Consider the following 16,575-nt stretch of genomic DNA (forward strand, 5'->3'; position numbering starts at 1 on the left):
AGTTTGAATATTCAATTGCGTCGAAGCGAAACAAAAGATGAGCATGACGTTATTTTTATCCGCGGACGGTTCGTTTGTGGTGAAAATGGTAAACAAGTGTCATCTTAAAAGCTTCAGAGTCATTCGTTTTTAACGTCGTTGGACTTCGGCGCGGTTGCTAAATTCGAATGAAAACGGAGCATTTCCGGTTGAGGTAATTGGCTTTATTCCCCATGGATCGTATGTACAGTTTCCGGTACACGGAAGTCTGCGATATTTCAGTCCGTGCAAGGCACTCGTATTGCTGGCACGCGCGCTGAAACGTACCTTCAAACGGTATGACTCGGCACGAAGGCATCGTGCCCCGAAGTTTAACGATTTTTTCGAATCCCGTCAAAGATACGAATAAAACAATCGAACGCATTTCCAAGACAAAAAGAACCCTAGGACATAACCTCTTCTATGTCCTAACTTTTGTCCATACGTAAACGTAAAGTGCTTTCAAACGACAAGTTGAATAATAACCTGTGCTTTCTGTCCAAAAAATAAAGACGACTGGGCTTGAGGAAAAGTCGAATGGGATCGCCCATAAAAGGAACACCTTTTACCCGACTCGATACGAGTTTGACAACTTCCGCCCTCAGGTTCTCCTCGACAGTGTAACGCTCTGAAAGTCTGGGCGGGAATAGTTCCGAATAATGGATTCTTTTGTCCGCTGTATTGTCACGCATTCCACGAAAAGTAGAACGTGTACCGGTTAAAAGCAAACGCCCGTGCGATACAAGAACGCAGGAACCGTAATCTTTACCCATAAAAACTACAACGGAATCGAATATTTCGAGTACGAAGAGCTATCGATGCAAAGTTCGCGATGCCATGCTTCGCGTCGCGATACGAGGGCATGTGCCGCCTCCAGTCTTCGGGTTCCCTCCATATCGAAGCCTGAAATATGAGGAGAGCAAACACGATAAACAATATTGCTCGTGCACGGAGGAGATAAGGTGGGCTCGTAATTTCGGTATTTACGGGCGGATGTTTTCGTGGAACCACACGGACCTGTCCCAACGTGTCAAGACAGGCAGTGGTCCCTTCGTGCGTGGTCGGCCGTTTCCGTGGCCTCTCGCTCGACTGGCGCGCGCTCGTACGATGCCGGGCGCCTCAGTCTTCGTTGCGACTCCGTGGTAGTGGGGCGCGTTCCCGCGGTGTGCTGGTTGTTTCGTTACCCCGTTGTAACCTAAACCGCGAAGTGCGAGAACAATTCGAAGTAAACCCGTCCTGGTAACTGTTCCGCGGCACCGGGCGATAATCACTGACTCTTGCGCGGGTGTACGTTGTCCTGATCCTGTGCACGTCACCCAACGAGAGCCAGAGGCCGCCGAGGTACAAAGGAGAGGCAGAGGGAGCGAGAAGGGCCACGGCACAGGGACTACGGAGAAAGGAAAGAAGGGATTATATATTCGGGACAACATGGCCACTGCGATCGACGACCGGCAGGAGCTGCTGGAGCAATTTCAGGCGGTGAGTCCTTTTGTCTCCTTTGTCTCCGCTTCGTCGCAATGGACCATTTACGAAGCGATAGGTTGCGACACACTGGTTACTATAGCATTCCGTTGATGTTCCAACGCATTACTACGTGCAACCCCGGCTTCTTATCGATCGCCGGTTTTATCAGCATGCTTTCGTGGAAAGCCCACCCTCGTGGGGACTACGCCGGGTGTCGCCGCCCTGCAGTCGGCTGGCTCTCCTCTTTTTACGCCATGCCCTTTTCAAATTCGAAGCGGTAGAATTCGCAACTTATCGCACGTTCTCTTTTACCTGCCACTGTCCCGTAATGAAACGTGACTGATGTCGCATTATTATTCGCGACCTTGGCTTGTTTCTAATGCCATCGACGGAATCTTGCGTGTTACGAATGAATCAGTGAATGTGTACGGCCGCGCGTGAATCATCGCGTAATTAACTTTGGAAGACACCTTTCCCCGCGCACGCTTGAATTATATTACCGCGGTGGTATTAAACGTGCATACATTTCGGCTTGATTGCGCCGCGTAATTACGTATAATATCGGATATCGTGGCCCAGCCGCTTTTCGCTTATTACTCGCCGCGGGCGAGCATATGTTTACGCACGTGTAGGCACACCACGGTTTCTACGCAATAATCGCGCGGTCGCATGCTTGTTAAACAACGCTGGGCAAAAGAGTCCATTAACTGTTACATTTGTTGTTGCGGAGCAGCATTATCTGCGGCCTGAGACGGGTCGAGTTACTCGCAGCGGCTTTATTTACATTTCGTCTCGTTTGGAAACGAGTAAAGTCACCACACTCCAGTTTGGCCGGCATAAATACATGACGCCACTGACGCGACACCCTAAACTCTGTGTTATCGCGTTTACAGTGCAGTTGGAGCGTTCTCTCATGATTTTGTCGTTCCTAACGGAACCGAAATCTCGGGCGTTAATTCGTGCTGATAAACATCTCTCTCTCTAAAACTCACCGGTACCGTTAAGTCTATGTACAGGGTGGTCCAGTTGCTACTAGCATCTGAGTTCTTTTTGGAACTATTGCAATACAATATTGCTTCTTTGTGTGTGTATGTTTACTTAAGAGACACGAAGGGCATTTGTATGTTTTTAAAAATGTGAAGCTGCAATCTTTTTTAATATTAATTGAAAGTTACTGTCCAAGTAAATTCAATATGTACCACGGGAGTATTTTATTCCTACTTGAAGCAGACTCCCAAAGGATCTACGGAGCTCCTTAAATATCGCGTGACTGCTCCAATATGAAGAAGACACTCATTATGTTACCCTTTTGATCTCGTCTAACCTTGGGAAATATCACATATCATTGGGTTCGCGTGGGTAGTCACATTTACTGCATCTTTTCTGTTTATCTTTTCTTAGTTTTCCGAACAATTACCCAACCACCCTGTATATACAGTCAGTAACGAAAATATTCGGACACTTTTTAAAATCGCATAACTTTTTTAAAATTAATACAAACGACTTGAGTTTTTTTGAGAACCGAAAAGGATTAGTTTGCTAAGTGACGTGTTTCGTTGTTTTGAAAAAAAAATATCCACTTGGTCGTAATAGCAAAAAGAAAATGGTAAAGGTCGCTTTTTAATTTTTTTTTTTTGTGAGCCTGTGATGAAAATTTAAAAATCCCGTTTGCAGATTTAAGTAAGTTTTATACATGCCTAAAATTTCATAAAAAATATAAATGCTTGAAGACCGCAGAATAAGGTTGAAAATCGCGAAATTCATAAAATCAGCGATTTTCGACCTTATCCTGCGATCTTTATGCATCTATACAACTTACTTAAATCTACAAACGGGATTCCTAAATTTTCATTACAGGCTCGGATAAAAAAGTTGAAAACCCGACTTTTACAAATTTTTCACTATTCCAACCAGTTACAATTTTTTTCAAAACGACGAATCACGTCACTTAGCAAACTAATCATTCTAGCTTCTAAAAAAAACTCAAGTCGTTCGGATTAATTTTAAAAAAGTTATGCGATTTTAAAGTGTCCGAATATTTTCGTTGCTCACTGTACCCAAGCCAGACACGTGATTATTTTCCTAAATACCTTTTTTTATCATCACTGTCGAATCTTTACCTCGATGTTTGTCGAAGGCAGGTACACTATCTCGATAATCAGAAAAGTGCATTGCTTCACGGCTCCGTGACCGCGTCGAAGGGCCACCAACACGTTACTGGTTCCTTGTTTCTAGGAACTCACATTTAACGGTTAATTAACCGCCCACGTAATGCGTTTCGAAGAACCCTTCTCTCCCCCATTCTAGGATTCATTTGTCCGAGTATCGAAGCTCCCCCCAAGCGATTTAATACATATCATCGAAATAGGAAAGCTTTTCGCTTCCCAAATTCCTCCCTTTCTGGCGCATCGTGGCGTGTTTATTGGGAACGTAATTATGCGCAGATTGGACAGACGGTACACGAGTCACGAGTACGCCAATATATCAGATTATTGCCCGGTGAACTCGATGGCTGAACTCCCCTTGCATATATCGAAGGTTTTCAAACTTCTGTTACATTATTAATTTTCCTATAGCTATAGGAATATCGACAACTCATCCACTTTTCTCACCACAAATTACAATGTACAGAGTTCCGCGTAAACGTGCTTCGTATTATACGAAGATAACACTTTATTTTAAAAAAACCACCCCCATTGTCCTATCGATCGAATTTACAATATATGAGTCACAAGTCCTTCGGTCGACATTCCCAGTTTATTCGCGTCTGCTGGTGGACGAGGGCGACGGCGGTCCAAGCCAGCAGGATACAAAATTACGAGGCGTCCGTGTTTAGGAGCGAGATGAGAGAGAATCCCCTCGAAAACAATGACCTTGCTCGCGTACAAGGGAGATGGGCGAAATTGCTCCCTTCCGCCGGCATTGTCGAGAAAGTCTTCAATTATCTTATTGATCGCGTTACCGGTGGCGAGCGCAACCCCTTTGGACGCGTATCCTGCTGCGGCGCTGTAAAACTGCACGCGGATACGGGCGCAAAGGGCACTCCAAGGGGACCACCCCTGAGCAGAGCTAGGCGTGGGCAAAAACCGCGACAGATTTTCGCCTGATCGCGAATCCACGTGCCCTGATTCGTCTTATCGAACGGGTGGTTCGAAATAATGGAGTAGGTCATAGGAGCGTCGAGTGGTTCGATAAAAACTGGGGTGGTAAAAGAGAAAAGCAAATAACCAGAGTGTTTAATACATCTGAGTTTCTTTGGATTATTAGATTTCTTCTGACTCACCCACCTGTTTTTCTAAATATATTTCAAGTTATTCGATTATTTCTGGAATTATTGCAATTATCCCAGCGTTGAAGTCGACTTTGTCTATTAGTGCCAGAGCTCAGGTCGATTCATCATTCTCGGTGTACTCGAGCGTTTCCAACAGACTCCCTCCGTCGCCCCTCGTTCCGGGGGATTTGCTTTTCGGTAGGGAAAGTCGTTAGTGGAAGTAATCGAGGTGTGTTTCGTATTTACACTCGACGAAGGGTGCTCGAAAGGGGCTGCGCAGTCCTCGTGGGCCTGAAGAGTTCTAAAGCGATTATAGAGCGCGCTCTGTCGTTACTACCCACTTTCATATTTTACTCGGGGTCCGTTACGAACGGTTTCGCGGCAAGACTGGAGGCACTTGCTACCTTGCAACCGAGTGGTTCAGAGACTGGTCTCAAAGCTTCGATTTCAACGCCGCTTCTCGATCGTTCGCGTGTCACCTGCCGTCAGTTTTTTTCCACGATCGAACGCTGAACGGTATCACAAACCGAGAGGTATAAGAGAGGCGAGGTTGACGGGCAAATATTCGCGCTCGTCGGCACGTAATAGGCGGAATTCCAGACAGAGATCAGATAACGACATCCGGGGCAAACGATTTCGAATTCTTGAAAGCGCGCCGACTGCGCGTGTCGTTGACGTCGGGAACGAGAGACGGTTCTCGGGCCGCGTGGACTTTCAGCCAGCCCCGGCGGCTTGTCTAACGCATACAGATCATCCCCTTTAGTATGTAAATATGTATTTGGGGGTGGCGCCCGTGTCGGTGTGCATTACGATCGCCCCGGCGCACAAGGGGTTGAGAGTCACCCCGTCAGAGACAATGTGGGGAAGAGCGCTGCCTCTGAAAGGGTTGCGATGCAGATGCGCGCGAGGATACACCCTTTCACGGGTCTCCTTGTCGCATGTAGCGGCGCTTGAATTGAAAATTACAGGAAGCGTACGAGTGTTCATCGTTGCGCTTCTGTGCGAAATTTGGGAATTGCACTTATTCCTTTCTTCACGATCGTCTTCCATATTATTAATACTGCCTTCTTTAGTTAAAATGTCCTATCTAACATTTTCAAACAACCGAGAAAACTGAAGTTTTACCATTTAATTTGTACCGTCCTTATTTTCCATCGTTCAAATTAAAACATGTTGTCGTTATTTCGTAACAGCCTGATATAATTTTTTGTAATAGGTGCACCGGTAGGTGATGTATTATTACCGTACCAATTGATTAATTGTTTTAGATAGGATATTATAACCATTTGGAAGGAAGTTAGGTTAAACACATTATACTGTTTATAAACCTTTACGAAGCTCAGAGTTTTCTAACTTTACTTAACCCTTAACTGGTATACTGTTTTTGGCAAACGTGACTGGTTTACTGGGGTCGTGGCAGACCCCAAATAAAAAAGGGCACAGAGATTTGTAAAGTCGACACTAGAGCAACCACTATGAATATTTTCTTCTTAGGTAATGTAGAAAATAATAGAAGCGTAGACAGTTAAACTATTATTATAAAATTAATTAGAAATTCAGTTTACCAACTTAGACAACCGAAAATTGTACATCGAACTTTGGGTGCTTGGGGTCACGAGCGACCCCAGGATACCAGTTAAGGGTTAAAAGCTAAAAGACGCGTGGAGCTTCAAATATTTCAACATACCTGAAAAAATGAAAAAACGCTAGATAGGACAGTTTAACTATGGAGGGCAGAATACTTCTCTCTAGTCTCATTGATATCCCTTGGTAAACTATCGAATGTTCCGCTACTCCATGACTTAAATCAAAATCATCCAAGGACTTCGGGCTCCACAGATAGATCAGCCTTCGCTAGGTTTTGTTCGGAATCGCGATCCGAAGCTGGCGAAGTGGGCATCGGTAAAAGCAACCTGCACCAGAAGTGCCCTGGCACTCGTCCACCAGATGGGGGTTCAATGTCTCGCGAAACTTCCGTCGCACCAGTTGTTCCAGTTGCGTTGGTGAAATGCCCCGTTGTAAATAAAGGAGGCACGTGCACTTGCAGCCCCCCCGAAGCGTCCTTACACCATGCGAGATCGCCACGTGCCGTTCTTTTCTCGTCCAGACGCCGACGAGGCCCGCGCTGTTGGTCCTTTACAAAGGGGGCAAAAATAGACGAACCACGCTGGGTTCCTGAGAATTAAACGCTTACCGGTTTAGGTGGGTCCGCGCCACGATTCCTCTCGCCGTGGGGAAGAAAAATACGGCGCCCAAAACAACCGGGGGAGCCGCGTTTCAATGGAATTCGGGAGCTGGGGGTGAGTATTAGGGATGGAAGTAAACGTTGCGCATTTAGCTACTCGACGGAGGGTATAGCCTCGGAGAAGATTCGATTATTCGGTAATTGTCGTGATAGTACAGACAGCGATACGTCCTTTTCGTTTTTTTTTAAAGTAATACGGGTTTTTTGGTGTGCTTAGGGAATAAAGGGGTGTAAATTGATTAGCGGAGGTTTATAATAATATAGGATTCTTCTGGTACTCCTTCTTCAAGCCCTTAAGATGGAATATGTGTGGCAGCAAGTGGTAGTCAAGGATTAAAGTAACGAGCACCTACCTACCTTGCTAAGCGTTAGTTATTCCAGTTGGCTACTTTCTAATTTCAAGCAGCTCAGAGGCTGCGACGGTGTCTCATATTTACAGAGACTTTTAATGGGGCTGTTTAATGTCGAGCGAGCAATTACAATTTCCCGCGCAGCACGCAAAGTTCGTTATTATATTTCATGCATCGAGTGTTTCTCAGGTACCGTGAGACGTGCTCGGACCAAAACTGTTTCATAGCTGCGCGAGCATGAAATTAATGCAGAAATGCGCTATAATGTTCGCGTAGGAAGCATTTTACGCTGTGTCAAATGTAGCCAGCCATGTGATCGCCTGGAAAAGTAGGAGCATTCTGTTCCTTGGCTGGGAAATAGCACCGATAACGTACTTATCATTCGATTGCCTCGGTGCTCGCACCCTCAATAAGGAAATCAATAAAATTAGCTCTCGATCCCGGTCGTGTTTCCCTTCTTCCCACAATTTATCACTCGCGAAAAGCTTTTTATTTCCCCCGTCGATTGAAGGGTATCATTCGGCACAGCTGCTTAACGATCGTTTCGTCAACGTTGCTCCAGATAAGCATTCGTCGAGCTTCATCGTTTCGTAAACGTTGTAAACATTCGCGAGGATTAATCTCCAGACACCACCAAACACAGTTTCCACCGAACAGGGCCGGTGCTTACGTGGATCGTGGTTGGAGGAAAACGGTTCGCAGCAAACAATGCGTTCTGTTGGAATTGTTGCTCAATACCGTTGTTATACCAGCCTGTCGCGTCCATTATGCAATTGCACGTCGCTGGAATAGTAAATGGACTGCGATCGCCCGCTTAAAAGTATCGGATCGTTGCGAAAGCACCTCTCGCCTAGGTCGACGCGCGTATTGTTCTACGTTTTCCAACAATGCCTCTCCATTTTCTAATTCCCTCCGTTCCTATATCCTCTAACTACACCAGCCATGTAGTTGAGACTTCGTTACACGCAATCTTCCATTTTGAAGCTTTAACTCGAGTTCTTTCACGATCCTCCACTGGTCTTGATAAATAAAAAATAAAGTTTATACGTTTGTGTGTTTGTTGCTCAAAGTCTTCTCAACGGTAAACTCTTGGATCACGAGATCTGCGCCAGACGAATGTGACTATTTCCCCCCTAAAAACTATAAAAAAAAATATAAAATCAAAATCTAAATTCCAGAAGAAGCCGAGTAGTAAAGCTAGTACTCCGTAAACTTCAAGGTACCGTGAAAATTTAACTGCCTATAAAAATCGTGATGCAATACAGGAGGAAGCCTCTGGAAATCCTCTATTACACTATAGTAAGAACCCAGATCGTAGAAGCCTCGAATAATTCATAACGTTCTGCAAATTAAGATCGACTTTTCCCCCCATCTTCCTAATCTTTTCCCCATCTTCCTCATCTTTTTCCAATCTTCCTCATTTCCCCCCATCTTCCTCATGCCTGTCCCCCCTCTCGTAATAAAATCCCAAGGAATCCCAAGCGCTCACATTGAACCCCAGGTAGCAGGCACTCAAGTTTGACAGTGGAATCGTTGGAAAATATTCCTAACCGTGGCTGAGCGTCACGATAAATGCGAGCCTTGAAATTTCCATACAAATGGAGCGTGTTACAGAACACGTTAGCCTATTCGGTCGTCGTACGAGCCGCGGTATCATGGCTGCGACTCTTGCGCACAGACACGACGCTTAATCGTCGCTTATAATCGCGAATGCTCGAGTCGAACGTCCCCAAACCGTCCAGCCGGCTCTAACAAGCTGCAAGATGCATCCAAAGCGATCTTCGACTCGACAACTTAACCGGCTAGTGGTCCCACTCTCCCGATTGAACTTCTTGCCCGAGGAGATGCTTAATTCCATCCAATTTGTATTCGTTACTGGGACAGATTCCTCCCGTTTCCTATTCGCTGGAACTTTTCGCGGTGCACAGTGTTTCCCCTGTTTCCGCGCGCAGCTCGCGGAAAAGTCAGCCGGTGCGCTTCCACCGGGAATTTCTCGCGTATGAATGTGCTCTTTATAACGGGGAAATGTATCGTTGACGGGGCTCCGCGCAGGCAGATCGGCCCCGGCGATTTTTCCTCTGTCGCTTGGTTAAATTCTTGCCGCGTGGAATGTGTGTATCGAGGCTCGGCGATTCGATTACTCCTCCCTGTTGATAATGATTAATAAGCTGTACAATAGAGGGGTCTGATCGGTGCAAACTTCCTTCGTAGATAAGGCTAAGTATAAGTAACGACGAACTTCGGATGGTTTCTATTGCTGATATTGATGTTCGCGTTAGCTGAAGCAATCTCATGTTTTTCTAACCTTCGCAGGCTTTTGTTTAGCGTACCGAATCGTTTGGTTGGAACAACTGGTGCGTTCGCGAGTGATAAGAACACCGGGGCCTTGCGGTTCACAGGTTTGAGTCGAGGCAACATTCTTGGCTTCTAATTGAAATCCCGATCAGATTTTATCTAAGCTACTCCCCTCTCCCTTGCTCTGCGATTTCTCTGATTAGTTCTCTGAATTGAATTAGAGTGCGATAACAGCTACAAGAGAGGATCACACCTGCAGATCGTTTGACAACACGTTTATTGGACTTTTTCTCTTCTCACTTATTCCACCATCGACCATAAGTCAATCCAGCTTGGCAGGATATAAAGGCCGCCGCGTGTTACTAATTCTCCTCCCAGGCGATCAGAAAATGCGTTCTCCAGGCTCGTTTCTCACATAAATACGCTCGGTGCACACGCACGCGTGTTCGCCCGCGGTGTGTGCACGCGCGTCCTTTGCCGCTTCGGTTCCCACGCTTAGCTCCTTATTACGCTCTGTATTTATAATTAATCCTTCCGCGGCGGGCCTGCAGACGTCCAAGTGTGGAGATAAGACGCGACGAAACAGACTTCCTTCCAGGGAGCGAACGGTGCCACGGTCGAGTTTACTTGGACCGACTCGATTTACCGACGAACGCTGAATAAATCACGGATTTATGCTCGTCGGGCAGGAATTAAAAAACAGATTCATCCTTTGCGCTGGAACTTGCTCGCTGCAGGTACTTTTGCTCAGCGATGCGCTTGTTGAGTGTGGAACCTTGGAATAGATGCGTGTAGTTGCCATTTTTAATTTGAAGTTTGGCGCGTCAGAGATATGGGAGTTTTGGAAGTCAAATTGATCAACTTCGTGGACTGAACAGTAGACAAATGGGCGAAGTTGAAAACTAATTGTACACCTGCGTTCTGAAATGGGGGAATTTTCAGAAAGTGGAGTTAATAAATTTGGTGTTTCAGACGCTTATGTGTATTCGGAACGCAGAGGTTTAGTAATGGAACAAAAAAGTTCACTGATATCGTTTCCCTCGTTCTCGCATGCGTTCAGGGTTTACGCGAACTGCATCGATTTTTCTGACAATGAGTAAGATGGATCTCTGACGCGAACTCCCATCCACTGTGCCGGTCGAATACTGGGAACATCGTTTTGCAGGGTGCCTCTCTGGAATACCAAATGCTAACGTCTACAGGAAACGTGTACAGGGCGTTTCAGCGTCAGTGAACATTAGGAGAACACCAGCATTAGGCACAGGATTAGGTACAAGAATTATTGAAATTCTTGATTAGATACAAACGACAGTAACTCATAGCTTAGAATAGGGTATTATCCCCTGTAATTTTTTTGAGCAGCTTCAAAGCACCGAGTTCATCCCTAAACGAGTGCTCTCAGGCAGGAACACCCTGTACATCCTGTATATTGGGGCGGATGTGCGACTATTCGTATCCTGTGCTGGTCATAAGGACCCTCGAAAGCAACAGAGACTACCAACCTTACAAGCTTCTCTAAAAAATTTCACTGTGCAAGTACAATATTCCAGCAAAAGGGAATCAATACATTAACACTTTCAAAGTACTAGCAGCCTCTGCATCACACTCAGAAGAAACCACCGGTACTAATGTAAAGCACAAAAGACATTGATCTCTCCGATATTGAGTGGAGAGCCCCAGCAAAAGGCCACTTAAGCCTCAGCATTGGAAGCCAATAAAATGGGAGTTTCCAGCGAAAGCCCGCTTCTCTCTTCTGCAACAAGCTTTGCTTTCAGTGAAAGTAAGCCAGAGAGCATCGTGGAACACGTTTAACAGCTCCCTTTTCCAAATGCCTCGAATCAACTCCTCGGTACGATAAAGGCGGGCTCGCGCGTGTCTGATTGCGAAAGTGGTCTATGTGAAAAATCGAAAAGATCGAATCTACATGCAGTGTTTCCCAACTTTATCTGAGTCGCGGTCTCCTTTTATAATATTCAAATAACCAGCTATGTATAAGGTAAATTCTTTCCTCCTAAAATAAATAAATGCTAAAAGTCGTCAACTAAAAATAAGCGTGGCGAGGCCTCAGAAAACCCTTCGCGACCCACAGTTTGGGAGCCACTGATCTCTTGCTTACTCGGATCAATGAAATACGAAATAATAAAAAAAATTTAATTTTTCAATTTTTCAATTTTTCAATTTTTCAATTTTTCAATTTTTCAATTTTTCAATTTTTCAATTTTTCAATTTTTCAATTTTTCAATTTTTCAATTTTTCAATTTTTTTAATTTTTCTGGTCTCCGTACTTTTTTCAGGGACAAGTGTGAACTGCTCCATTCCAAAATTGAAATATGGAATTTTTTTCCACTGTCACTGGCGGCGCTCAACTGATAAGCTTGGGTCCGCTTTGATTCGGCCACTCGTCCGCGAGGATTTGGTTCCGCTTGATAAGCCTATCGAGGCAGTTGGCCGCGACTGTCCCGTGATATGCCTTGTGGATAAATAAGGTGTCTGGGAACTGATGAGTCAGGGCGGATATATCTTCTTACAGGGCTCTGGCCCTCGGTTTAACGAGGTTTGGTCGAGTTACCGATCCACTCGAACGGTAGTGTCGCGTGACGCTCGGTTAGCACAATCCGTCAATCGCGGTCTCGTGTTTCGCCAGGGAGCTTTGCCAATCGAAACGCGACGCTCGAAGGTCGATTATAGAAGCGTTCCTGTACCGTGTTTCGCGATCCCCGATCGGCAATCACAATTAAGCCGCGTTAATGACTCCATTCGCCATCGAGTCGCGCCACTTAGCTCGCTACTAATGGATTGGAAAATCTGGTACTCGAGACGTTTAGCAGTCGTACTTTCTAAGCATCTGCAGGACCACTCTTCGACCTGTTATCGTAATCGCTCGTCACTCGTGCTTGTAGACCGCTCGACGTGGACTGTGGGAAGCTTGGGAGTCGTACTTGGAATTCTTTTTATTACAAGCTTTTATTTAGCTTCACTTGTGAGTTCGTTAGTTTGTAGGGTGAAATCTCGCAAGCTAATTTCGGGATTTCCACCCGTTTCCACATATCCGATCGATCTGAAACTTTGCACACACAAGGTGAATGTCCCAATTTCTGCTGATTCAAGAGGTAACTCGTCATAAAGAAGGTGTAAAAAATTTGTTTGTCATCGAAATTTGCAGAGTAATTGATTAATTCTTTAATAACAAATCAACCAATTCAAAAACTATTTAAGAAAGATATTTCAAGATGTTTAACTATTAGTAATTTGTAATTAAATATATAATGCTCTGAATGTCCGTATTTCTGCTCATGAAAAATAGCGATGTATGTATTGACCCAAGTTCGTGCAACACTCGCGTAAATCTTTAAATAATTTAGAATTATTTTGTTGCAACTGCAGTACAAACGTGACGCATATAATAATAAGAAAAATACGAAATGATGAGAAATGGGGAAATGAGCAGAAATTGGGAGATTCACCTTACGGAGTTTCGATGACAATACAATATTTTTCACTAAAAAGCATAAAACATTTTATAGTAATTTTTTAAAACAAACTTTATATAATTTGATGCAGATAATAAAGATTAAAATTCTCGAAGACTAAAAGCAAGCTTTTATTAAATTGTATTAAAAGGGGAAAAAATAATTTTCATACCGGTCTAAACGACTACCTTAAAAGAATTTTAGTACATTTTAATAAAAGCTTGTTTAAAAAAAAAAACGTTTTTTATTATATTCTCGTTGATTCTGCAGAGATAAGTCGTTGATTCATGGGTAGATTTAATAGCAATGCAATTTTCTCGTTACATTCATTTCGAGGGTAGAATCGAAGTCTTCCTTTTCTACATACGTCGCCTAAGTACTACCTACGTGTCTGATTCTCCTGCAGTTACTCCTAGAAGTCTGCTCACCTGCGAATCTCCTGCAACCTCTTTCCTATTCCGCGAAAGGAGGCTGCCGTCGTGTCGGCACGAAAATACCATCCGCTGAAAAATATGCTCCCGCCAGGAATGTCCACGAAACCGTTAATCCATCCAGTCCTCGTACGGTTTCTCGATGTAAATTCCTCGCCGGCCGAGCTTCAGGCCTAATTAATAACGCGAATCGCAGGAACAATGGGGCAAAAACTGGCTCTGGATCCCTGGCTGCTTCGTGCTCGAGGAAGCAAAGACCGACCAAGTGGAAGGCAGCCAATATCCTGGGAATTTCCTTGGTCTGGGGCCCAGGCCATGCACGTCATCCGGCGATTTTACCATTTCCTCGTGATAATTATCGGGGCTGCCGATGTCGGAACGGGAAGCAACCGCAACTTGCCGCGATTTTAATTCCTTCGGCGCGGATTTGCGGTGTAGACTGAGTAGGCTGCCTCCTAGGGGGAAAATTTGGGGGGTTTCCTATATTAAAATATTAAATTTGATAATTAGTTTTAGTGGAGATTTACTGGATCCTAAGTTAAATAATTTAATAGAAAGGACCCTCTTTTAATTTTGGCTATTTCGCCAGGGTGATCTTTAAACACAGAGGCTTGAGACAATTTTAAAGCCAATTCACTTTTTTTCTCATCTAGCAAATTAGTAATAATTTTAAAAATGTCTCAACTATTCTGCATTAAATATTGGATGGTATTTCACGGATAGGCCGCAGACGCTTGTTCCTAAGGCTGCTAAATCTCAAAATCTGTCCTCGCCCATGTTTCGTAGCTTATACAGGCTAATAATGCACCTCGTCACGCTCACTTTCGTAAATGGCAATATTCTGTTTCATCGGCACAGATAAAACGACGATAGCGTATGCCTTTCATTAAGAAAGTGGAGATCTTGTCAGCTGGGTAAACAGGGGGTTCCGAAACACGGTGTTCAGGTGTGCATATGTAGACTTTTCAGGCACTTAACATTTCCTCATCCTTCGGAATTGCCTTTCCTATTGCGGTCTCTGAATCAGGAAAACGAAGCGTGGACACGCAGAACCAGAATCGTGGGTGACCACAGGAAACGAGATCCATGGAGAAACTTGTTTAAATTGTGGGACTCGTGGCAACTTTCTGATCGCTATTTCTACGCGATAATCTACGTGCTTCTACTTATCGTCGATCTTAACTCTCGTAATTCTTTTATCACTGTTAAACGACGAATTTGTACTGATAATTCCAGTGTCCATTCTTTATCGGCGATTACGCTTAATTCTTCGCAGTGTTCACAGCGAAGTCCAATTTAAAAGCTAAAAGGATTCGCAGTATAGACTCGTTCCAAGGTTGTTTTTTTTTTATCGCAAATTCCAACTTTTCCCCGACGCAATACACTATCAAACGTACGGTCTTCGGCCTGACTGGCCGGGAAGTTGGGATTGATAGCGGTAAAAATAGACATTAATTATGGAAATGAGTGACAACGGGATTTATCTCGGATCCTCCGAGCCAGCGCATGCGACCATGATTCACGCGTCATCGGAGCACTCGATCTTAGTGCGCTCTGACTCATTTATTTGAATTTCCACGATCGCCCAGAAGCTCGGCGTGGCGTGCGCCGATCTCTGATCCTCCCCCGACACCTCCTTGACCCCTTGCGGGGACTTACGCGATGATTCAACTGCTGCCACTTCCGCCTCCCGAGTCTCCATAATCGACCAGCTTTCCGAGGAAATCAATTACTCCGCGAGCCCCCCACGCGCGATCCAATTGCGCAGATTCGCTATCGCCATTTTACCAATTAATTAACACACAAAGAACCAGTGCAGAGCTTTCTCGTTCTCACTTCTCGTTGCAAGAGACGAGCTGCGGTAACTGTAATTGCTACGTACTACACAATGCTCGGAGTAAATTACATTCCCGAAGAATCCAGCGCCTGTATTCTTCCCGCACCAGCGACCCTCCGTGTCGAATAATAATGTCGACTCCATACCAAACGAACCAGGCTGTCGAGGTGCGAATGTCACTGTTGCACGACCGATCGAAGCTCTTCCCTGTCCCCTCTAGTCGCGCCTCTATTCGCCGAGGTTTCTCTTTCGTCCCGGACGCTTCCAGTTCCGTCGGTTTCGCCGGCAAAACCGGCGCGGTGTCGCAAGTCGCAGGGGGGCCTCCCCTTGCATCGGCACAGTGTTAAATTACCGGCGACACGGGCTCGCGAAACGGCTCTTGACTTGCCGCGGGGACCGTTCCGGCCGATGTCATCGCGCGCCGCACGGGTTGCGCAAAACGCGGCGCAATTAAGCGCCTCGCGGAGCGAGACAAGCGGGACCCCGTCTCGAATAGGTGGGAACAGAATCTGGACGGAGGTGAAATGAAATCGTCGAGGGGCGGGTTTCTGTGCTGTGAATGAACGCGCTCGTGTTTGGACGCGTGCACCGCATATGGCGGCCCTTCGCGCGCCCGGCAATGAAATAAAATCGGAGGTGATCGCACTGGGAAGAATGCGGGCTTGACTCACCGATCTCCTTCGGCGTTTTAACCGCGGCGGGCTTCCGAGGGAAATTAGGAACACTGGTATCTCTAAAATTCCTTAAATGCGTAGCTAGTGACTAGCTTCAGAACTCGGCTTCGCCCGGAATTTAAATTCTGATTTTTTAAAAAAATATATATTTTTAGGGTTGTTTTTTGTGAAAATAGTCACGTTTATCTGGATTAGCCAGGCATAATAAGCTGAGGCACATTTTGCGGTCTGCTTTCGAGGCTCTGCTTTATATATCAAGATGTTTGGAATATAGTACAGTTCCACGATAAATATGAATGGAAATTGAATTCCTAATCGTGAAATCTCTGATGACGCGAGCGGAGGATCTCGGCGTGCATAATCAGTGGCGTTGATGCGGATGACTGTTGGTCGATTGAGTCATTGCTGCTGGAATTGTATATAATCCTAGGGATGACTGATCGTGATGGATATTGTTTGGTATGGCTCAGTGTTCATAGGTCAGGGTGTGCTTTATCGATGCAGGTAGGAGGAGGCGTTC

The 16,575-nt window shown here is 45.2% G+C and overlaps 1 protein-coding gene across 1 annotated transcript in view; it reads left to right on the top strand.

Annotated features, from left to right (window-relative positions):
• Positions 1-1,122: 1,122 nt before the first annotated feature.
• Positions 1,123-16,575, top strand: part of Fim (plastin-2 fimbrin) — a 31,430-nt gene continuing 15,977 nt past the window's right edge. Inside the window, exon 1 of the mRNA XM_076819685.1 lies at positions 1,123-1,497. Within this exon, the coding sequence (XP_076675800.1) occupies positions 1,447-1,497 (51 nt within the window). The 5' untranslated portion in view covers positions 1,123-1,446. The remainder of the gene's footprint in view (positions 1,498-16,575) is intronic.

Source organism: Andrena cerasifolii, chromosome 9 (assembly GCF_050908995.1).
Source record: "Andrena cerasifolii isolate SP2316 chromosome 9, iyAndCera1_principal, whole genome shotgun sequence".
Lineage (NCBI taxonomy): Eukaryota > Metazoa > Arthropoda > Insecta > Hymenoptera > Andrenidae > Andrena > Andrena cerasifolii.